General features: G+C 46.9%; 1 protein-coding gene across 1 annotated transcript; it reads right to left on the bottom strand.

Moving 5' to 3' along the window:
* Positions 1 to 9,796: 9,796 nt before the first annotated feature.
* LOC129165230 (uncharacterized) lies at positions 9,797 to 21,246 on the bottom strand. Its single transcript, XM_070542546.1, has 2 exons — positions 20,860 to 21,246; positions 9,797 to 11,704 (listed from the first exon to the last, which is right to left on the bottom strand). The coding sequence occupies exon 2, from the start codon at positions 11,701 to 11,703 to the stop codon at positions 9,994 to 9,996; it is 1,710 nt and encodes a 569-aa protein (XP_070398647.1). The 5' UTR covers position 11,704; positions 20,860 to 21,246; the 3' UTR covers positions 9,797 to 9,993.
* Positions 21,247 to 23,649: the final 2,403 nt, after the last annotated feature.

Raw genomic sequence — 23,649 nt, 5'->3', positions numbered from 1 at the left:
CAGCGTGTGTCCTGTCACTGTGACCCGATTGATCATGCGCCCTGACTACTTGGTCAAGGGAGATCTTTGTTTGGCTGACTGGTTAGTGAGTGTGACTTTCACCCGGGAGTCTGAGGATCGAATCCCAATGGGACCATTTTTTTTGTATCCGCCACTGATCTCTCTGAAGAACTCCCAACATTGACGGCTTCAGAAACGCTGTGCCACTCCGTGGATTTTCTCTTATTTGTTTTGCAAAAGCACTTCCTTTCATTTCTCCACCTCACCCACAGGTACCTCAACTTCTGCTTCTGTGAAGTTGCGCTTCCTTGATCTGCCTTGATCTACGGTCACCATGTCATTGGCAGAGCGCTGCAACAGCCGGCTTATGTTTATGCATGAGATCCACAAGGCACTTTGCATTGACCATTTATGGCAGTAAGTGGGCGTGGTAAGGGCGGGATGTGACTAAAATGCAGCTGAGAAACTTTCTAGATAGGTTCTGATTCATGAAGCGGAGATTGCGTGCAGCTGTGCGTCCTCCATGTTTGATAGATCACAAACCTGCTTGGCGTAAGTACTTTTTTTTGCTGAGTTTAAGTATGGTTTTAGTAAGGATTCTACGCAATGTTTGATAAATGAGACCCCTGGAAACTTTCAAAATAAAAGTCTTGTGCAGATAAATGCACATCATTTCCTGCAAAAGCCCCGTAGCCGATGTAAACAGAGCAGAAAATAAACCAAAGACCTTTTTGTATACATGCAGCTGTCCTTCTCCTTGCTTATTATTGTGTAGATTTCTGAATTCACGTAGAATTGCTTACTGTTGGAAGGGAGCTCACAGATAAAGCCCTGCTATTACGTTACACGTCCGGTGGAAAACTAGGGCAAAGCTGCTATGCAAAGTTATTTAAAAGAAGGTTTCAGCACTAAGTTCAGTTTCAGCTGCAAACACCTGTTTCCACAAAGTGTTTGATCTAATCAGCAGGAAGGAAACTCTGGCTTTCCTTACTTCAGCACACTGCTCTTTTCCCTCTGAAATCCAGTGTGTGCAGATAAAATGCAGATGCATCGCTCCCTCAGCTCTGCCCAGCACACATCAGCTGCTGCACAAATGTGCTGAGCAGAGAGAGCAAACGTCATGTTGACTGAAATGTCGAGAACTATCAGGTGAGCGCTGTCATCAGATAACTGCACGGATCTCGTCACAGATTTGCGTAACCTCAAACGGGTCAAATCAGAGTCAGGGTGTACTTTAAACGTGTGGGTGGTGAAAGATGACCATCTGCATTCTGGACAATCAATGTAAAGTAGTGAACATTTCATTGGAGTCACTTTGGATTAACAGCAAAAATCTCTGCTTCAGCCCAAAAAACGGCTGAAAAATTGGTGAAACTACATTTTTCACTTCTGAAAGTCAATTTGTCTCAAATTTCCTGGAATAAAAAACTCAAATGAAATAAGATTAAAAAACTTTAAAACAAATTAACTTTTTATTTTTCATACACCATATTAAGCTATATGTTTCTAACACTTTAGATATTTTACAATCAATAATTTCCAAAAGGTTGTTAAAATTGGGAAGAGTGTGGGCTTTAAAAGTTTCACTTAGAAAAACTTTATTAATCATTTTATTGATCATTGATGACAAGTTGTTGTTCGTCCTGTTATTCTTCTACACTGTAAGAAATGAAATGTTGAATTATTAACTTAGCCAAGTTACAGGGTACAAATTACACAGAGGCTTCCGGGGGAGCGCAGTTAAATGGGGGGATGCTTGGCCCCCGAAATGTCTTGAAACGGCACTGGGTGTGGGACTGAGTTTTGAAGGTGATCTGAATTGTATCAAATCAAAAAAATATTACATGCCTATAAAATATTGCTTTAGATAGTGATTTACTTTTGAACTAAGTAGTTCAAAGGGATCTACCGACCACAAAAATAGTGAAGTGTGTGCTGCGCACTGGCCACACCAGCGGGGTGAAATCACCAGAGAGCAAGACAGGCGCACTCCTCTCTGCAGCAATGAAGCTCATCAGGCACAAATAAAAGACATAAAGCACCAGAGGATATGAGCTGATCATGTGTTCATTATATTTTATTAGAGTGGCGACACTTTGAGAATGTTACTGTGACGACAGCCGTGCCCAGGATGCAGCTTCGTGGAGCGCATCAACAATCAAAGCTCCGCGTCCTCTTCGATCCAAAGACTCCACGGAGAGTTAACATAAATAATGTAACATAAGTAGAACCAGGATCTTTTCTCGGGCTCCCCCTGGGTGTGTAAGTTGAAGGCTTCCAGGGGAGCCCGTCACCCTTTCAGGTGAGCTGGGCTCCCCTTGCCCCGCCCCCCCCCCCGTAATGCAAACCCTGTCAAGATATGTCAGCTGGTTCCACTAAACCTAGTTGCTTAAATGTGATGAGTAAAATACATCGTCACATTAAAAGTACATTTATGTTACTTTAGGTTTAGTGGAACCAGTTGACATAAAGTGTATGTTTGTTGCATTACACTTTTGAGCATTTTCATTGTTACAAATGCCGTTATCTTTAAATGCTCATTCAGATCAATTAAATTAGGTGATAAAGAGTCAAAACAAAGTTTAATGTTGCTAATTAAATTGTTAATTATACGTGTTAAATGATTGTTATTGTCCAATTTCTCCAGGGTGTGCCAAAGCCTAATGTAAACCTAATCTTATCTACTATGTTTTGATTTGAATTCACATCTCATTCTTCTTTTATCGAAATGTCTGATACAAATAAAGTTGACATTGATGGGGAAGTGAAACCCAAAGTTCAAGAAAAATGCAACAGCAGGCAGGGGGCACAATCCAAATGGTAAATGGCCTGTATTTGTATAGCGCCCAAGGCGCTTTACAACACAATCAGTCATTCACCCATTCACATGCTGGTGGGGATGAGCTACAATGTAGCCACAGCTGCCCTAGGGCGCACTAACACTGGCACCACCAGTTCCTCTGACCACAACCAGAGGGCAAGGCGGGTTAAGTGTCTTGCCCAAGAACACAACAGCAGTTTTCTCTGGTCGAAGACAATATCAAACCTGCAACCTTCTGATAACTGAACAACCCAACCTACCTCCTGAGCTACCTTTGTCCCAATCCAAAAGCTTGCAAACATAAACTACAAACCTAACCCTGCTATGCAGACGACACCCAGCTCTATCTGTCATTTCCACCGGACGACCACACTGTCTCTGCACAAATATCGAACTGTCTCTCTGTCATATCAAAATGGATGAAATCCCACCATCTCCAGCTCAACCTCTCTAAATCTGAACTACTTGTCATCCCAGCAAAACCATCCATACAGCACAATATCTCAATCCGAAATGACTTCCTATCTCTGGCTCCTTCAAAGGCAGTTCGAAATCTGGGTGTTGTGATTGATGACCACCTGACCTTTAAAGATCATGTTGCCTCTGTTGCTCGTTCATTCTGCTTTGCGCTGTATGACATACGAAAGATCAGACCATACCTAACACAACATGCCACCCAGCTCCTGGTGCAATCTACTGTCATCTCCCGCCTCGATTACTGCAATACCCTTCTAACTGGTCTTCCAGGCTGTACTGTGAGACCTCTTCACATGGTCCAGAATGCAGCGGCGCGTCTGGTCTTCAATCAGCCAAAAAGAGCACACGTCACCCCTCTGTTCATTGAGCTCCACTGGCTACTGCTAGCAGCACGCATCAAAATCAAATTGCTAACACTAGCATACAAAGTCCGAGATGGTACGGCTCCCATCTACCTGAATCCTCTTGCAAAGGCTTACGTCTCGGCCCGGCCGCTCCGGTCATCACAGGATTGTCGGCTAGCAGTGCCTACACCACGCTCAGGACAATCCAGGCTCTTCTCATGCATCGTTCCACAAATGTGGAATGACCTACCAAGCAATACCAGAACAGGAGCTTCCTTTTCAATTTTCAAGAAACTCCTGAAGACCCTGCTCTTGTATCCCTCTCTACTGTCCACTCCTTGTTCCCTACTCTCCATGATTGATGTCAAGTTGTTGTTGTTGTTGTTATCCTCAAGGGCAATATGCCGATTATCACTTGTAAGTCGCTTTGGACAAAAGCGTCTGCTAAATACATAAACATAAACCCCAACAGGACAAAGAGTCAGGAAACAAAACAAACTGCTGGATCAACAGAGGACCTGAGAAACTGGGGACTAGATATTCTGGGGGAGCTTGAAAGCTGAATGGGCACCAGTGATTAGAAATAGAGACAACGGTCAGAAAAATTCAGTAGAACCAACTGTAACGTGAGGAAATATGGGTTTTCTGTCACAATGGTGGTGTTGGACGCAGCTGGGTCATAGCTGGGTCGCTGAGAACTTTCACCCACAGATTAAGACCTGAACGCCAGCGAGTCTGGGAGGAAACCATAACATCTGCCACCTGCAGTCTACCAGAAGATGTGTTTACATGAGTTGTACCCAGACCAAGTCAAAACATAAAGTTTAAACTTCTTTTTCTTGATTTTAATGTTAAAATAACCATTATCATTTTGCTCATTATAAATGTGTTTAATCAAATGAATGACTATTATGCTTTGGGGTAATTATAATGGATTAATGAATCCACACTTAAGTAGATAATGTTGAATGTGTGGTACTGACCTTCACACTCAAGCACACAAACATTCACACACACCCACACACATCTGCCCACAGTAAACTCCAGACACATTTGATGACGCACATGTTTTGCTTTGAGAAGAGAGGTTTTTGGTAAGTTTTCAGTTTTATGTGGCAGTTCGTGTTGGACAACGGGAGAGAACAGACCTGAAAACCAAAGGGGGGGCAGAGCCTGTTGGCTCGTTCTTCCCCCCTTTCACGCTGTTTCTGCCAAGCCAGGCAGAATAGCTGAATCGCAACTTCTAACGCAGACTCATTACCGAGTCTTTTGATTTCTGAGTGAATTAACTTAAGAAAGCGCATCGATAAAACGCTCTACCATCCACGTGTACCGAGGGCAACTCTGGACCGGTTCCGTTCGACACCTACGTCTCCTGTCAGCCGCCGGTGTCATCTGGATGAACCACAACATCCTCCACGGCCCGGATCCGAAAGAGGGTCCACAAGAGTTCGGTGAGACAGAGCACGGTTTTAGCGTTTGATGCAGTTCTCTGATAAGACCTAAGTTTATCCAAACCATCACTTCACTCAGACACCTGTTTCTTCCTGAAGCAAAATCAGACTCACACACGCATTCATGTCACAACATTCTCAATCTTCATAAATTCACCAGAAGGTCTATTTGAGCAAGAACAGCATATAAACTGTTAAAAGATTGTCCCACAAAGTTGCCAATGTGATTGTTATTTCCTGTTTGTCAATTTTCAAAATCATTAGTTTAACTTGAAGAATTAAAACTTTTAATCCTTCAAACTTGTTTCCTCATTGAACTGAAACACAGACACTCAGATATTATCGGCAGTTTATGGATGAAAACAACCTTTGAGTCTTCTGAACAATATAAAATTTGGTTATTGATTTATTAAAATTAATATTCCGAATTAATACGTAGCATGGTTTCTCTTTCATAAAAGAGCATAAATCCATAACGCTACACAACCTATCCACAATAACTCACAAGTCTGAGATTTCATGAAAGTAATTATGTGTAATTTTAATAGGGTAGCAGTGATTAAATTTTTGCTAATATTTTATTTTTGACCTAAAAAATAACTGATTTAACATTTTAAAAAATTAAACATTGTTTTTATAAGTTCTAAATATACCAAACAAAAATAAATAAATAAAATTGCACCAATTTTTAAAAAAGTTTTGTGGCAAACAAACCATTAACCAACAAAATGAAGTTAAACTGAATTTCCAGAGGTGAACCCTTCTGGAACTAATAAAAATGACCATAAATAGAAACTTCTCACTTTCCTCTTTATCACGTTTGCTTTATTTTATTAAATGCTTCTCTACTGCAACAATCAAACTGATCTTTTATGCGTGATTCAGAATGCAAAACATGATTGAAAAAATTTTTTAGGATCTTTGCAAAGTGAAGTCACAGTTTGAGTACAATGTTCTGACAGCTAGACCCCGACCAAAGCTGTTGATGTCTAACAACTTGCAGAATTCAGCAGTCCAGGTTGCACATTTGTTCACGCAGAAAAAAGCCTGGCCTTAATCGACCCGAGAATAAGACAGAAAATTCAAAGAAACCAGCAGTTATATTTATGTTTTAAAAACTTCTCTCGCCTTCAGGCAGAAAGATTCAACCATAAATTTCTTGCATTCTAATGAAACTGTTCCTGCGTGCATGCATGTGTGTGTGTGTGTGTGTGTGTGTGTGTGTGTGTGTGTGTGTGTGTGTGTGTGTGTGTGTGTGGGCGTGTGTGTGTGGGCGTGTGTGTGTGTGCGTGTGTGCGTGAGTGAGTGAGTGCGCGTGCGTGTGCGTGTGTGTGCGTGTGTGTGTGCGTGTGTGTGTGTGTGTGTGTGTGTGTGTGTGCGTGTGTGTGTGTGTGTGTGTGTGTGTGTGTGTGTGTGTGTGTGTGTGTGTGTGTGTGTGTGTGTGATTATGTAAGCACTGGCAATCAGCCTTTTATTGCGGACTGTTGAGGTTTCGCATGACTTCTCTAATTAAGTTAAACTTGAATTAATCATATGACTGAACTGAATTCAGGTGTAAACCTCACTGACGTGCAAGGGCAAAAAAGGAAATTACATTTTTACAAATGTACAAACATTTAACAGTTACCATAGTGGCTTGCATTTGGCTCACTCATCTGCAGAATTATCTCATTTATACCCTTTGTCAAGGGTTTGTCCTCCAAATGGGACACGTAGGGACACACTTTCCCTCCTGGTGCCTGTGTGTCTACCGTCCGGTCGGTATAATGCAAGGGTGGAGTGAACACAGATGAAGTGTACAGGAGGAAAACGAAAGACACTGAAACAGTTCAGACAATGGCACTGGCCTGCCTGTGCTATTTACAGACGTTTCCTCCACACCTAGTTTTTGCCTCAACTTCCCCCTGCTGCCATCTTCGGTTATGCTCCACCTTTCTGGTCTCGTGCTGGATGGAGTCTAATCAAAACGACAAAGTGAGTCATCCTTGACTTCTTCAGCGCTGGCCTCCTTCAAAAAAAAGTGTCCACGCTGTATGAGCTTCCTCAGCACAGGAAACATCCTTTTGATGACAGGAAACAGCCCCTCACCATGGAGACAGCGGTCTGAGCCGGTGTCCTACAGGTCAAAGGCACGCTAACTGATTCTATCTAAAAGGAAAAAAGGAGAAAAGAACTGATGCACAACTGGTCAGATGTTGGCCTCGTGGTCAATGCAATTGGTTCAAAAGAAACAGGAAGCACAAAGCGTCTGACTGTCTGCAACAAGGCGGTGACCAACTATTCTCTTCTGTCTGTTCTTTTGATCCTTCCTCTAATATTTTAAACTCATTTGATACTGGCTCAAGCTTTGTTAGGTCAACTCAGCACAGAAAAAGAATAGGGTTAGGCTGTAAAGTTGCCCTTTTTCTGAAGATGACAAAAAGGGACATATTATACAAAACTCACAGTTTGCATCTTTATGTGCTGCCATGTGTGTCTCTACTGCCTTTATAAACACTCCAAACTTTTAAAAAAATGTCCATCTTGTTGGGGTTATTAGGAGCGAACAATTAGTAAGCTTCAACTTACTTTTGGATTCTACAATAAATTCTGTAAATATGGGAATATTTACTGAGTTATTAATTAATTAAGATACAATTAAGTATATACGGGGCACCATTCCCTTCAAACGGGAAAAAATTGAATCCAAAACTCTTATCAGTCTTTCTTGAAGTTCGTAGAATCCTTGGAGCAGAGACTTCTCTTCGACACAACAAAGATACGGGAGGCAAAAATCTGAATTTTATAACGTTTAATTAACAATTTGTCAAATGAATAAACAATGGAACAAATGAATAATAACCACGTGATATGATTGAAGATGGATGTTTTTGCGTGTGATGGAGGATGTATGAATGGGGTCCTTTGTTCTCACAAAGGAGTAGAGTGTGTGTGTGTGTGTGTGTGTGTGTGTGTGTGTGTGTGTGTGTGTGTGTGTGTGTGTGTGTGTGTGTGTGTGTGTGTGTGTGTGTGTGTGTGCGTGTGTGTGTGTGCGTGTGTATGGATTCAAAATGGAGTCTTGAATACAAGATGGCTGACCCCTTTGTCTGGCTAAAGTGGGGGTGGCAACTTGCACTTTAACTTCCAAAGCACTTAGAACCAGTAGTAACTTAACCTTAAAATCACTCAAAACATTTCAAAATGATCATGAAGCTTCACCAAAGATTAATCACGAATTAATATCTTTTAGTTTAACCACTTGGCCATAGTAGGAAACATTTAAAGATACCAAACAATGATTAATAAGCAGTTTATTCTTTCAAAATGACCCGACGGACGTATTGGGAGCGAAAGAGGAAAACACGAAGCTACTTTTTAAGCAATAGCGCGGTTTTATTGCTTATTCTGGACTATAGAGGAAACGGAAGAAGGAAAGAGAGAGAAGGAGATGAGTTTCTGATCACCAGAACAGTGAAGCATCCCTCCTCACTGTTTGATGGTTCTCCGTGTTTCTCCGCAGTTTGGCGTCGTCCTTCGGTTTGATGGTTTTCTCCGTTGTTTCTCCCCACGAGTGTTTCTCCAACGGGCTGGACACAAAGAGAACGAAGTTTCTTTTGTGCTTAGTTTGACAACTTACAGCGTCTCTGAGAGCTGGATGGAGCTCTGCTCGTTCCCAGTCAGGTCCTGATGGAGTTGGAGTGGCTTTTTCCAGCGGTCCCGTGGGCTCAACTTGGGCACTTAGAGCTTCCGCGTGCTCAAGGGAGTCGGAGCGTTCGACAAGCGTGTCCTTACCGCCAGGTATCCTGGGCAAAAGAAAACGAGGTTTCTTTGTCTCTGCTGAAGATTTATGGTCTTAGTTCGCGGGAAAAGCTCCACGGCCTCCCGCACATGCGCAGAACGTGTTTCTGGTATTAGGCGGTGACATCATCCCAATGCTTCCGTGTGCAAAGCATCATGGGAAATGAAGTTTCTTGGCGCTGATGTGATTATTTGCTTTTCAGAGCAATTTAAGCACAGTCATTTTGGAGAAAATCACTGCATAGTAATTTCCTCATGAGGTCAGACCCTCAACATTCCCCCTTTTGGTTTCGGGGATCGCGCCCAAAGCTCGATCGTCGGAAGCACAGATGGGTTTGTTCCTCATGAACGTAGGTCGACTTGATTGTCGGAAGCACAGGTGGGTTTGTCCCTTAGGACGTTGGTCTCCTTGGACGCCTTTGTCTTTGGTCTTTGTCTTGGATCCTGGCGCCTTTGGTCTTTGATCCTGGTCAGGCACAAAGAGGATAGGAAACGGGATAGTCCCCAACGCGCATAACGAGAAGAAGCCACTCACGCAGGTGGTACGCAATGATGATGTCGTCCATGCGAGAGGTAGTAGTGTAGAAGGAGGAAGGTCGGTGGGCGGTTAACTCCACGAGAGGACACAAAGGCATCTCACCGCCGGCCATACAGTTCAGTTTATGGAGCACGCGGCGATGTACGAGGTCCATAGTTCGCAAATGCGCATTGACCTATGTGGTCCCAAGATTCCCCCCTTTTTGGTCCAAAGGGTGGATCAGGACAGTCTTTGGGCTAAAACAAGGACCATAAAACTAAGAGGTACTACAATGTGCTGGTGCGTCAGACAGAGTCATTGACAGACTGAGCTGGGCCGGCACATAACCACTAGTTAATATGTGACCAAGTAAGAAACAAAAAATACAGAAAACCCAAAAAAAAAAAAAATATATAACATATAACATCCAAGAAAATTCATAGCAACCTTGAGGTCTCAAAATACATTCTTAGGTCATACATTCAGTGTGTAGCTTATAAAGAATGCGGCATAATGCAACACTCAGATAAAAATGTGAGGTAGACTAAAGTGAGAACTACTCTTAGGGTTACAAAATAATAAAGAAAATGTTGCTCACCCCCTTTAGACAGGTGTGGTACATTCACGCTTGGAGTCTCCCCGAACGCGGTCACGAGGCACACCGTAGGTGAGCAAGTGCATCTTATCTTGAAGTTTCTTAACACGCCTGTAGGCGGAATAAGCCATCACGGCCGTGATGAGCCATCCCATCCCCAGGGCGACCAATGTGCAGATTAAGGTGGTATAATCTGTGTCAATGTAGCGTCTTGGGTATCTATTCATGGGCGCCAAAGTAAGTTCACGCGGGGTTTGTGTGAACTTAACAAGTTTGGTTCCTTCAATCAGTAATTGTTGGTCAATTTCTAAATCGATGGTAAAGTTATAACCCTGGAAAGCGTCCATGATCTCAATCTCCGAATCATGCTGTTCGAGGTTGAGGTGATGGAGTGCCAGGTTTTCCAGGTGTACAATTGCACCTGGCGGAACTGAGAGGAAAAAGGTTTGGTTCGGCAGTTGTAACTCAGTGGCAACGTTATGCTGGTCATAAGTTACAAGGGCCGAGTCTACTGGGGTGCTGATAAGCCATCTGTCACCTGCACGTTCCACTCTGGTATCCATGTCAACATCTTTTAACGTGACCGTAGCTTGGCAATTCTGCAGGGGCGCATCGCTCCTGAGGCCGCATTGATAATTGGCAACGTCTCGGACAAATGGGTTACCAAGACACACCCAGTGAATATCTTTGGTTTTTGTGCATAAATCTAAGTTAGGAGTTAGATAGAGTTTGCTATCAGCATCTTGGTAAGCAAGGAAGCTCGGAGTTTTAAGGTGGAAATGTTTACCGTCTTTCCAAAAACCAACGTTTAGCATGGACTTAAGCCTATAGATGTGAGGTGTCTCAATTATGGGAACATTTAACAGGAAACCGAGTTCTAATTTTTCTGCATCAACGTGAATGGGAATTGCACTGCCTAGGCTGTACGCTAGGTGGATTTGTGAAGTGTGTACAGTGGAGGGAGTAGCAGCAGTCAAAACATCTTTGAGCAGATCCATTGGTACCAAGTACGCAGGAATGCGACCTTCAACCAGGCTGTCCAGAGTAGAACCAATTTCCCTGAGCAGGTCCTGCATCAAATCTCTCACCACTCGTGTGTACACAATATCCTGATGTATGGTGTCAGACAAAGTCTTGATTGCACGTAGAGATTCATTAATCAGAGCAGAATGTAGGTTGACCGTTACAAGAGTACCCTGTAAGGTTTTAGTAAGAGCTTCTTGTTTGCGGTCTAGGAGGAGGAGGTTCCCCTGGATCTCTGGCATCTCGTCCTGGAGTTCGGCAATGTGTCGTTGGACAGTCTTAAGACTAATTGTGTTAGCCGCCGAAAGTCCAACTGAAAAGAGGGAACCCACCGCGGACACCGCAGCGATGAGTCCACCTAGAAACCTTTTTGGGTGGTTATTTTCTCCGAGGTCATCTTCAGTGACTATAAATTTTTGAAGTTGTGCCAACATGTAAGCGGTGGTGCGCTTGGCATGTTGAACAGTACCAATAATGGACTTGTGAGGAGGAGGGGCCGGTATCACGTGTTTGTGATAGACGTCCCATGGGTCCAAACGGACAACGATACGTTGCGTATGAATGCGGCAGTGTGTGATCAACAATCCGGGGTTGTCTTGGAGGACCATCCCGGTTGGTGGTCCTGGTTTAATGATGGCTGATGGAGTTGCTGCCGTTGATCCAAAGAGGATGCAGAAGATCCAGAGGAACTCCATCCTGTAATGGAGAGACTCGTGGTTAGTGAAAAGAACGGCGGGGGGGGGGGGGGGGGGGGGGGGGCTTGTTCTTTGTCGGTTAGTACATGTTAGTGGGTTAAACGTGCACTTCCCCCCTTTCCATTTCCATGCATAAACTATGTGGAGACTATGTCGACCTCCTGCGGGGAGTCTGGTCTCTGTACCCGCGGGGATGGTTTGACGTAGGGTTTGATTTGGTTTGCATGCACCCATTTGTAGACAGGCTCCCGTCTCGCTTTGGTGATGCGTAACCTGTATGCAACTGGAGAGAGTTTTGCCACGATCTCAAATGGTCCTGACCAGCAGGGCAGGAACTTCTTAGCTTTGCGTGCCGGTTGGGCGAACCGAAAGTAGAATACCTTGTCACCCACCTCGTATTCGCGGCTGGTTGTCTTTTGGTCGTAGTAGGCTTTAGCGCCTTCTACGTTGGTCTCCAGTTTCTTCTGAGCGTGCGCGAACGTAGCTCTGAGGTGTGTTTTCAAGTCTGCCACATACTGATGAGCGGTATAGGCAGTGGCAACACTGACATCCTCTGGGTGATACAGGAGGTGCAGTGGTAGAGTCATCAGTCTGCCGGTCATCATCTCAAAGGGCGTAACCCCCGTGGATCGCTGGGGAGTGGACCGTATGGCCATCAGGACCAGAGGGAGCTCAATGTCCCAGTCCTTCCCAGTGGAGCAGACGTACTTTTTGAGCATAGAGACGACCGTGCGGTTCATCCGTTCGACCTGTCCGGATGACTGTGGGTGATACGGGAGGTGGAATCTCACTTCCACTCCCAGAAGTTCAAACAGGGACGTCATGACACTGGATGTGAAATGAGTTCCCCGGTCAGAGTATATGCAGAGTGGAAGTCCCCATCGACTGAAAACGTGGTTAATCAGCAGTACAGCGGTCGTGACGGCTGTATCGTTTGGCGCTGGAAGGCATTCCACCCACTTGGTGAAACTGCAAGTTACAGTTAGCATATATTTGTTTCCTCTTGCCGATTTGGGAACCGGTCCAACCCAGTCGATCTGCAGGTGGGACCAAGGGAAGGTGATTCCCCTGCGTTGCAGTGGTGCTCTAGCAAGCGGCTGGGAGGGTTGAAACTGGGCACAGATGAGGCAGCCTTGGACATAGCTGTGTACGTCCTTGGACATTGATGGCCAATTTGCTACTTCTGTCAGTGACACGAGGGTAGCGTTTGCGCCGCGGTGACCTCCGACCGGAGCGTCGTGGGCGTAGGCAAGCATTACTCCTCTGTGGTCGAGTGGAACGACCCAGCGCGGCGGGCTGTGATCGTCACGCATGTAAACTAACAAATCGTTTTGTAGTTTCAGGTGCGCGAGTTGACGATGCAAGGTTACCAAATCTCGGCTTGCGCCAGTAGGTGGTGACGGTTGTTTAGACATCGGGCCCTTTTGGAGAAGCTCGCGGATGAGCTTCAGGTCAGGATCTTGTTCCTGCATGGTGACTAGGTCCACGTCCTGTGGTTTTCTGCCTAGAAACACGGGTACCCCAACGGTCCGAGGTTCGTCTGCCTGTTTAGCATGGCGACGAGTAATCTCACAGACCTCGTGAACGGCCTTGGGTGGAAGCCACTCGTCTTTGAATTCCCAGCAGGTTCCCTGGTCAGCACCAAGCTTAGCAGGGCGGTCAGCTTCGTCATTACCATCTTTCTCCAGACCTAGGGTCCTGGAGTGACCTTTGACCTTTTTCCAGTAGACCATTATGCCTTTCTCAGTGGTGAGCAGATCACACGCTGGGAATAACTCAGAGTGTTTCACGTCTCTGTTCCTGGCGTTTTTCATGTTGTTCTCCTTCCACATGGGGAAGTGAGAAATGAAGCTGTGTCTAGCGTAGTTTGAATCTGAGCAAAGGACGATTTGAGTGATGTCCAAGGCTGCCGCCTGCTGGAGGGTTATCAACACTGCAGCGATTTCGGCGTACTGACTAGACTTTTGGCCCAACCGGTAGTGATTTGGTTGCTTGGTGTCACAGTCCACCCAAACGACTCCAACCCCAGCACGGAGCTGGCCTTCGTGAAGGTAGGCACATCCGTCAGTGTAAACTTTCGGAAGCCCTTGGCAAACATTCTCATCAAAGTAGCGATGATTGGATGCGGTTGGGTAGACTGCGGCATGTGTGTCCAGGGGGCCCATGACGGAGTCAGAGTCACAGTGCTGGCAGCCTGCTAGCCCTTGTCCTAGCGCTAGCTTGGTGTTCTGACCATACTTGACCTCAATGTTGTATCCTTGGAGCACCATCATCCATGTCGCAATGCGGCTGTTTGACACTCTTCCTTCACGCAGTCGCTGGCTGTTTAGGAAGGTGACAGGCTGATGACACGTTTCAATGATCACTTTCTGTCCACCGATGTAACTACGAAAGTGTTCGACGGCCCAGACTGTAGAGAGGAGAGCTCTCTCGCAGTCAGAGAACTGGAGTTCCACCTTGCTCAGAGGCTTGCTGGCGTATGCCACAACTCTCATGTCCTGGTCGTGTTTCTGCTTCAAAGCAGTGCTCAGGCAGTGAGAGGAGAAAGTCGCCTCTATGTAGAACTCTTTATCCTTGTCTGGGTAAGCCAGACAGGGTGCGGACGCCAACTTCTGGTTTAGGAACTGGAAGGAGAGTTCTTGGGGTCTGTCCCACACGAAAGGTGTGTCGTTCCGAAGCAGCTCAGTGAGGGGCCTCGCTGTTTCAGCGTACTCCTCAATGAACTGTCTGGAGTAGTTGCAGACTCCGAGGAAGCTCCTGAGTTCAGTCAGATTAGCTGGGGCTTTGATGTCCTGAATGGCTCTAATGCGTCCCGCTTGGGGCTCAACTCCATTAGGGCCAACCAGCAGTCCAACATACTCCACTTTGGTTCGACACCACTGTCCCTTGAGAATCGCCAATTTAGCTCCAGCGTCAGCGAGCTGTTGCAGCACATGACAGAGTTCGGCCAGGTGCTCCTCGAAGGTTCGACTCCTCATCAAGATGTCATCGACATATATGAGGTTCCCTCTGGAAGCAGCATCTGACATGGCTTTGTGGAGGAAGATGTTGAACTCGGCAGGTGAGTTAGAGTAGCCAAAGGGGCAGCGGTTCCAAGTATATTGGCGATTTCCAAAGGAGAAAGCCAGTTTATACTGGTCCGCCGGCTCAACCTTCATGGTCCAGAAGCCGTTGGCTATGTCAACCGTAGAGAAGAAACGAGCATCTCTGACTCTGGCTAGCTCTTGATCTAAATGGATCATAGGCCACCTGGAGAGAGGTACTTGTTTGTTCAGTGCACGATAGTCTATGGTGAGACGCCATTTCCCAGTCGGTTTCAGAACCGGCCAGATGGGAGAGTTGTAAGTGGAGTTACACTCTCTGATGATGTTTTTCTCCCTCAGCTGGTCGAGGATCTCCTGGATCGACTCATAAGCAGCGAGGGGAATCTTGTACTGACGTACAAAAGTAGGAGGGGCATTCGGGTTCATTGGAATGCGAACCGTATGCAGGTTTGTGAGTCCACAGTTCAGGGAGTCCATGGATAAGATGGACTGAAACTCATAGAACAGGCTTCTAAGCGCTGCTCTCTGCTCCTCTGACTCCAGCGCATCCGCTTTGTCAAGCTGCTGGCTGACTTCGGCCTCGAAGCCGTCATAAGGTTCAGAGGAGGAGGGTCTCTGGTGTTCCGGGCTTTCAACCGGTGACCCAGATGGCTGAGTATTTATTGCAAAAACCGTTAGACACTGACCGCCGTCAGTATCTAAGGTTGCACTGCAAATGGGTTCCTCAGGAAGGGCTTCATGCCGCTTGATGAAAATCATTTGTGAGGGGAAAGTACTGAATGTGTCTGCACAAATCTGTCTGTCGTTCAAGAACAACGGAAGTTGTCCGATCACGGGGACTGAAAGTTCGAAGTCATGGAATGAGCTATCTATCAGCATGCCCAAGGGCTTTCCTGCCAGCATGTGGATAGGACTCCGGGTCGGATTTTCGACCAACAAGTAGGCAGAACGATTGTTCAGCTCCAAGAGTGGCGTGCCACAGACGGCTAAGTTGAGCTCCAAGAAATGCGGTGATAGCTGGAAGAAGGCCTGTGTGCCTGGCAGCTTCTGATGCTTCATCAGAGTCAGACGAACAGGCACTCCTTTGACCAGTGGGGGCAGAACCGTGCTGGCCTCAACCACTGCACGGCAGGCCTGTGGAATGGTCTGACCGGACAGCAAGTGTTCATAGCCTTCTGAGCGAGGCTCAGATGATGGTGTGGCCCGGGCCCAAAGGACTTGATTGCAAGTGTCCAGCTGGGCACCTAGTCGAACCAGCAGGTCTGCTCCAATGAGTGCAGATGGATCAAGCTGTGGTATGATGCTGAATGTATGTGTGAGCTGTCTTGCTCTAAGCTGGATAGTCAGGGAGCAGACCTCTGGCGCTTTCAGGAGCCTCTGCGGCCAAGTAGGTGACAAGAGCCGGTGGCTACGTGTCACGCTGACCAGCAGGGGGTCCTTCTGACGCAGGTGTTCAAACGTCTGCTGGCTGATGGCTGACTTTTCCGACCAAAGAGCAAGGCGAGCATCTGAGATGTGGGTGCAGTTGATGGTAAGACCACCAACTATGTGTGGTGCATATGGCTGCAGGCTGACGTTCTTCAGCGAGCAGAGAAAAGATGAATGTGTGCGGAGCGGAGTTCCAGGAGCGGTTTCGTGCCTTTGCAGGCGGACATCGTCTGTGGGAGCCGTAGGGAGGGGCATGACCTTGGAACAAGGGTTTTGCGGCTCACTTAGGCTGACTTCAAGAATGGAGGATGGTCGGCTGCTATCTGGGTTCCAGGGCTTAGGTGTGTCCACCTGAGCCCAAAGTTGACCCTTCTGGCAGTCGATGAGGGGAGCTAGACGTTCAAGCAGGTCCTGACCAATGAGAAGTGGTTCAGTGTCTAGCTGGCAGACATAAAACGGGTGAACCAGAGTCATGTCTTGGAAGGTGATGTCCAGCCACGCCCGGTGAGTGATACACTCCCGGGTCTGGGTGTAGCTGGTGATTTTCAGGTCACAGGGTTCTACCTGGACTGGTTTCCCGAGCGACCGCATGGTGTCAGACACGCGACGGAACAGTGTGGAGCACATCAGGGTGATTTCTGAGCCGGTATCCAGCAGAGCATCAACCTGTATGCATCCACCTACGTTGGTGCTACAGTACAAACGGCGAGCATGATCAAGGTTTGTTAAGTCACCAAGGAACTTCAGAAATTTAGTATCAGGTTTCTCTGGGGGGTAGATTTCAGGAGACTCCTGTGATCTACCCGTAGTGTTCCCCCAGCTGATCAGGTAGGTCCTGGCCACGCTGGGGGGTTGAGCCACGCCTAGTCATGCGGACGTTGGCTCTAGGTCTGGCTTCTTAGAAGAAGACTTTGGTGCAGGGGTCTCTTCTGCAGATCTCAGCTGTTCCTTCTGTTTAGCTAGGAACTGCTGAAACATCTCCTGGACGTCGGCTTTGGTCAGGTACTCACCCGCGGACTCGCGTTCGGGACCTACCTGTGGGCGGCGCTCCTTAAACCTTCCACTGTTCTGACCTGCCTGCCGTTGGTTTTGGTTGGGCCACTTCCTGTCTGATTGTCCAGACCTAGGCGGCCAATCAGCACCCCCCTTCCCCTGTTGAGGAGATTGGGACTGCTCTCGCGGTTTAACAGGTCTAGGTTTAGCAGATTTTGGCTTAGTGGGTGGAGCTTCTGTGCCTTCGAGCTCCAAACGCGGCTCGGCGTCGGGAGCTAGGTGCATGACGCGGTGATGTGCGTCAGGCTTTTGGGGCTTTCCGCCGGCTTCCCAAGCCTGTTGAGCGTATCTCCTAATCTCCTGAGTTGTCAGTTTTTCCATCCGACAATACTTTGAGACTTCGGATCGAACACACTCGTGCAGGTTGTGAATGAACAGGGATCTGAAGGCAGGGTCTTCCTCGAGCCCAGGGCCGTTTCGACCTTGGAAATAAGCACTTTTGAGTCGGCGATAATACTCTCTGGGGGGTTCGTTCCTCCCGTGTTTGATGGAGAAGGCCCCCATGGTAGCTGACGCAGAGACTGCATACGTGGCATATTCATCCCTCAACGCTCGGCAGAGCGAGGAGTACCGATCACGAATGTCAGGTGGTAGAGTTTCCATGAAACCGTGCACCGTTCTAGATGTGGTTTTCCAAATTAGCTTGAGCTTTTCCCTTGAAGAGGGTGCTGGAAGATCAAGCAGACAACGTTCTATCTCCCTGAGATAATCGTCGACGTTGGATTCATTGGTGTTAGGGTCAAAGCGTTCTATGTCTTTAGCTAGTGATTCAATTTGACGTACACGGAGCCCTGACTCACGGTACGGCGCGTCATCCTCTGACTCTGACCCACGGTCTGTCTCAGAGGGCGCTGGATATCGCTGGTGTGCTCTGGGCTCCCAATGTTGACTCCTGGGGCCCAAATCGGGGTCCGGCATGTTGTGGCGGGCTGCTGGCACGTCACGTGGGTGTCCTGGGAGGTCCACCTCCCGGGGCACGTCTGCGTAGTGCAGCCTGCGTCTTTCAACTGGGGCTTCTGCGTAATACGCTCTGTCCGGGTACGGACTGGCGTAGGATGCTTTGTCCTGCAGCTGGTTATCGGCATGCCGAATACCGGAGTAGCTAGGATGGGTGGATGGTGGAGGTGCAGGTTGGGCTTGTGCATAACCCCAGCCGGCACCTTGCACCCTTCGTGGACTGGGGGAGCAGTCTAAATAGAGGTGCCGCTCAGCTGGTTGACTTCTCACTGATTGAGAAGGCCGTGAAGATGAGGGTGGTGGTCCAACCTGGGGTTCGAGGGCGAACTGCCCTCGGCCCCTAGGTGGTCCTGAATGCCCTATAGTGTGTGTAGGGAACGGGGCCGAAGGTTGGGACAGATAAGCTTCATCTCTCCCCTGCGGCGTGCGTCCGTCCAGAGAGTCCCACACCACATATTGTCGATTATCGTATGGAGATGTATCAGGAGGTAGGCTACCTTTACGGCGGGACGGCGGTCCCTCGCTTCCTCGGGTGGAGGAAACCAATTGCGGTTTGCCAGTCGTCCTGGGCGGACCCTGGTCACTTTTGCCGGCTTGCTTTCGTACCGGTGTGGGAGAGCACTCTGGCTCAGCCTCAGAGTCACAGTGTTCCCCCCCTTCCGACTGTCTGTTGTCATCAGCAGAAGGGGGCGGGGTCTTCTCCCCATCTTCCCCAGAATCGGTGCTGTCTTCCTCCTCGTCATCCTTCTGCCTTCCATTTTGCTGCCTTTCAGCTAGCATGCTCTGGAGCTTCATGATCTCTCAATCATGTTGGAGTTCTCTCTGATAGAGGATCAGGGCTAACTTAGCTAAGTGAACCTGGGTTGGTTTTGTACCATCCGGGTTTTCTATTTGATCAATTACAGCATCAAGCTGTTCTTCAGTGAAATCCCTAGAAGGGTAGTCGGGTTCTCGAGCAACCGCGACCAGTTTGGACAATATTTGTCCAGAAAGTAGGCCAGGTTCATAGTCGTGGGCCGCAGCGCCACCTGGTTGCTGGGAGTTGGTCAGTTCACTACTCTGTCCCTCCATTTTAACAACCGAACCAAAAATAGCCTAGTAGAGCTTCTGCAGATAGCTCAAAGCTGCACCTTTTGGCAGCAACTGCTAGCTTTGTAGCAGAAAAACACTAAATTAACCTTTGTGCGCACAGGTTTTAGCGTTTTAAGATTGCACGGAAGGCCGTGACTGACGCTTAAAATACTATTCCTTTCAGTATTTTAGCAAAAGCTGGTGCGTTGCCGTAGCAACGTCTTACAACACTTGGGTGTTAAATATGCTAGTTATTCCTTCAGAATATCAGCAAACAGGGTGTTATCAGTCTTTGAGTGAAGGTTTAGGTTAGTTATAATAGCCACTGTGAGTTAAAGTCGCTAAATTAGCAGTTAATTTTAGCCTAAAAGGGTTAGTCAGAATCACTTACATACTGCACCTTTAATGAGGAACTGAATTTTAACCTAAAAGGTTAGCCAGAATTAATTACACGTTGCACCTTTAAGGAAAAACTGAATTTTAACCTAAAAGGTTAGCCAGAATTAATTACACGTTGCACCTTTAAGGAAAAACGGAATTTTAACCTAAAAGGTCAACCAGAATTAATTTACACATTGCACCTTTAAAGAAGGACTGAGTTACTGGTGAGAGTTCGATGCAGCTTCCTGCTCAGCGAAATCAGCACCACTCTGTTGCTGGTTCAAGGCTGAACAACTGATTATTTTTAATTCAATCTCTTTGGATTTATTTGTTTGTTTGTGCCGGATAGAAATCTCTGTGTATCCAAGCCTCACACGGCTGCACCAATTAATGTTGGGGTTATTAGGAGCGAACAATTAGTAAGCTTCAACTTACTTTTGGATTCTTCAATAAATTCTGTAAATATGGGAATATTTACTGAGTTATTAATTAATTAAGATACAATTAAGTATATACGGGGCACCATTCCCTTCAAACGGGAAAAAATTGAATCCAAAACTCTTATCAGTCTTTCTTGAAGTTCGTAGAATCCTTGGAGCAGAGACTTCTCTTCGACATAACAAAGCTACGGGAGGCAAAAATCTGAATTTTATAACGTTTAATTAACAATTTGTCAAATGAATAAACAATGGAACAAATGAATAATAACCACGTGATATGATTGAAGATGGATGTTTTTGCGTGTAATGGAGGATGTATGAATGGGGTCCTTTGTTCTCACAAAGGAGTAGAGTGTGTGTGTGTGTGTGTGCGTGTGTATGGATTCAAAATGGAGTCTTGAATACAAGATGGCTGACCCCTTTGTCTGGCTAAAGTGGGGGTGGCAACTTGCACTTTAACTTCCAAAGCACTTAGAACCAGTAGTAACTTAACCTTAAAATCACTCAAAACATTTCAAAATGATCATGAAGCTTCACCAAAGATTAATCACGAATTAATATCTTTTAGTTTAACCACTTGGCCATAGTAGGAAACATTTAAAGATACCAAACAATGATTAATAAGCAGTTTATTCTTTCAAAATGACCCGACGGACGTATTGGGAGCGAAAGAGGAAAACACGAAGCTACTTTTTAAGCAATAGCGCGGTTTTATTGCTTATTCTGGACTATAGAGGAAACGGAAGAAGGAAAGAGAGAGAAGGAGATGAGTTTCTGATCACCAGAACAGTGAAGCATCCCTCCTCACTGTTTGATGGTTCTCCGTGTTTCTCCGCAGTTTGGCGTCGTCCTTCGGTTTGATGGTTTTCTCCGTTGTTTCTCCCCACGAGTGTTTCTCCAACGGGCTGGACACAAAGAGAACGAAGTTTCTTTTGTGCTGAGTTTGACAAATTACAGCGTCTCTGAGAGCTGGATGGAGCTCCGCTCGTTCCCAGTCAGGTCCTGATGGAGTTGGAGTGGCTTTTTCCAGCTGTCCCGTGGGCTCAACTTGGGCACTTAGAGCTTCCGCGTGCTCAAGGGAGTCGGAGCGTTCGACAAGCGTGTCCTTACCGCCAGGTATCCTGGGCAAAAGAAAACGAGGTTTCTTTGTCTCTGCTGAAGATTTATGGTCTTAGTTCGCGGGAAAAGCTCCACGGCCTCCCGCACATGCGCAGAACGTGTTTCTGGTATTAGGCGGTGACATCATCCCAATGCTTCCGTGTGCAAAGCATCATGGGAAATGAAGTTTCTTGGCGCTGATGTGATTATTTGCTTTTCAGAGCAATTTAAGCACAGTCATTTTGGAGAAAATCACTGCATAGTAATTTCCTCATGAGGTCAGACCCTCAACAATCTTCTTTTTTTTCCGTGTCCTGTCTGTCTGTGAAGAAAACAGAATTGATGTCTGAATGCTGGTGACAAGCCTTACAGATTTACTCTCAGGTGGAGCATCAAAGCTGCTGCTTTACAAGAAAGAACAATGATGAACAAGCATCTGCTTCTAGACCTGCAGAAAGAGGAAAAACAAACACAACATTTTTTTAAACAGGTGCACACAACAATACAACAAGAGCATGCTGTGTCAACCTCATGAGGAAATATAAAATCAACATTGTTTTATTGAACAATCACACGATAATAAATCACAGTGCATTTAGTGCCAACCACAGCCTTAAGACGTGTTGAAAATGCCCAAGTCCATACTTATGAGAGCACCTGTGTGCGTACACTCACTTGTATATGTAAGGTATGTAAGAGCACGGAACCCAGCGACCCAGGACCCAGGGGCGACCAGCCTCATCGGGGGCCCAACAGAGCTCAGGGACCCAGATCCCACCAGGCAGCCGCCGGGATTGATGAGGCAGACGCCAAAAATCTTAAACCCCCCGACCCGGGAGCCACAAACAGTCAGGCAGACCAAGGCACCACACTCCACACCAAATGTGGCAGGGGGAGGGCAGGCGAATATGAAGTCCCAGGAGAGGGAAGGAGTCCAAGACCCTACCTGACATACACAGTCATACACAGACACAGTCACACAATCCCTCCCTCATGCTCACACATAAACATACAACGTAAGACTTATAAAAATGAACGCTAGACACCCACTCACGCTCCCCATATACACCCTATTCACTCTGGTCCCGGTAGTGCTGCACAAAGGGTACAACCATCACCAGTTCCTAGACTTAGCCCCTTTCTGCTGGGGTGATGATGAGCAGGCACCCCCGCCCAACGCTGAGCAAAGCATCCCACCACCCCAGACCCGAACCAGATGGCCAACTCCCCCTTCTAGCCTCCAGCCCCGGGAAGTCAAGCGATCACAGAGGTGTGCTAAGACCCCTAGTCTCCCTCCACCTGCTCCAATATGGTGTAGTAATGAAATGTATTCCATGGCTGAGGTAAGCAGACAGTGCAGGCATCGTCTGGTCTACACCAGCTGATGCAACCACACAAGCCCACTTACCCCCCACAGACCTCTGTCTAAGTGCAGTGTTGAGTATGCTCACTCCCTGCGTGGAATGTCAGTGGTGGAAGTGTTTAATGTGCAAATAAAATTGGGGGGCAGGGCATCACAGGATGCGAAAATGGGATCCATACCCGCACTCCCTGACTTGTCCACCCCCAAGGTTCTATGTACATGTTTGTGTGATGATGTGAGGGAGCAGGAGGAGAGAAATGTGTGGGGATGGGGAGGAATGGCTGGTTGGCCTAAGCCCTCCAGGGAGCCCACGGGCCCCAATAGGCACCTCTGTTCCCAAAATGCCACCCAGGGCATGGAGACCCCAGCCCATCTTGCCAGGGCCCAAAGCAGCAGCCTCGCAGAGCCCCACGGAGTCCGAGGGCACAAACCCAACCCCACCCCAGCAAAATATCTACTCCCATCCCTGCATTTGCACAATTTCCAGAATATATGAGACATAGGACATCCAGGTAAGGTTGGGTCCTCCCCATCCTGGAAATCCCCCTACCCCGTAATGGGACAGAATTTTTATTTCAGAGAAGCCAAGGTCCAATTGAGGCCCCTGAGCCTGGGCCAGGCACTGCTGCATGTTCCCACCTTCTTCCTGACAGCATACATGGCAGGACCCAATCCCCAACCCCCATTTTCTGTCAGTGTTTGGTTTTATGAACTCTATGACTAAAACAAGCCTTTTCAAAAAGTCCATTTGTGATGACACAAATAACAATTAGATTTGAAGCACTTCTCACATGCAAGAGAAAGCTGCTGCTGGAGGAGCAGCGGCTCTACTCTGAGCCCCTCCTGGATAGTTTTTCAGAGTTTCTCAGCTTATAGCAGCCTGAGCGAGATATAGGTGGGCGTGGCCAGCTCTAGCATGTTTTCTTAAAGTGACGGAGCCCTGAATCATAAACCCTGATCATAAAATTTTCATAACTTAAGAAAAAAGTGTCATCATAAACTATTTTGTCTTCTAGCTTTATAATTTGGAGTGGCTTTTTTTAGCACAGATTGATTAGTTAGTACCTTTTCTCTTTAGAAACCTTTTGTCAACATGGACTTACAGCACAAC

This window comes from Nothobranchius furzeri, chromosome 2, assembly GCF_043380555.1.
Source record: "Nothobranchius furzeri strain GRZ-AD chromosome 2, NfurGRZ-RIMD1, whole genome shotgun sequence".
In the NCBI taxonomy this organism is placed as follows: domain Eukaryota; kingdom Metazoa; phylum Chordata; class Actinopteri; order Cyprinodontiformes; family Nothobranchiidae; genus Nothobranchius; species Nothobranchius furzeri.
The sequence above is the reverse complement of the archived record's forward strand: the minus strand, read 5'-3'. Positions and strand labels throughout refer to the sequence as shown.

What these genes read in the sequence shown, in the direction of transcription:
- LOC129165230 (XM_070542546.1), bottom strand. Translation starts at nt 11,703, where the DNA reads ATGGAGTTCCTCTGGATCTTCTGCATCCTCTTTGGATCAACGGCAGCA.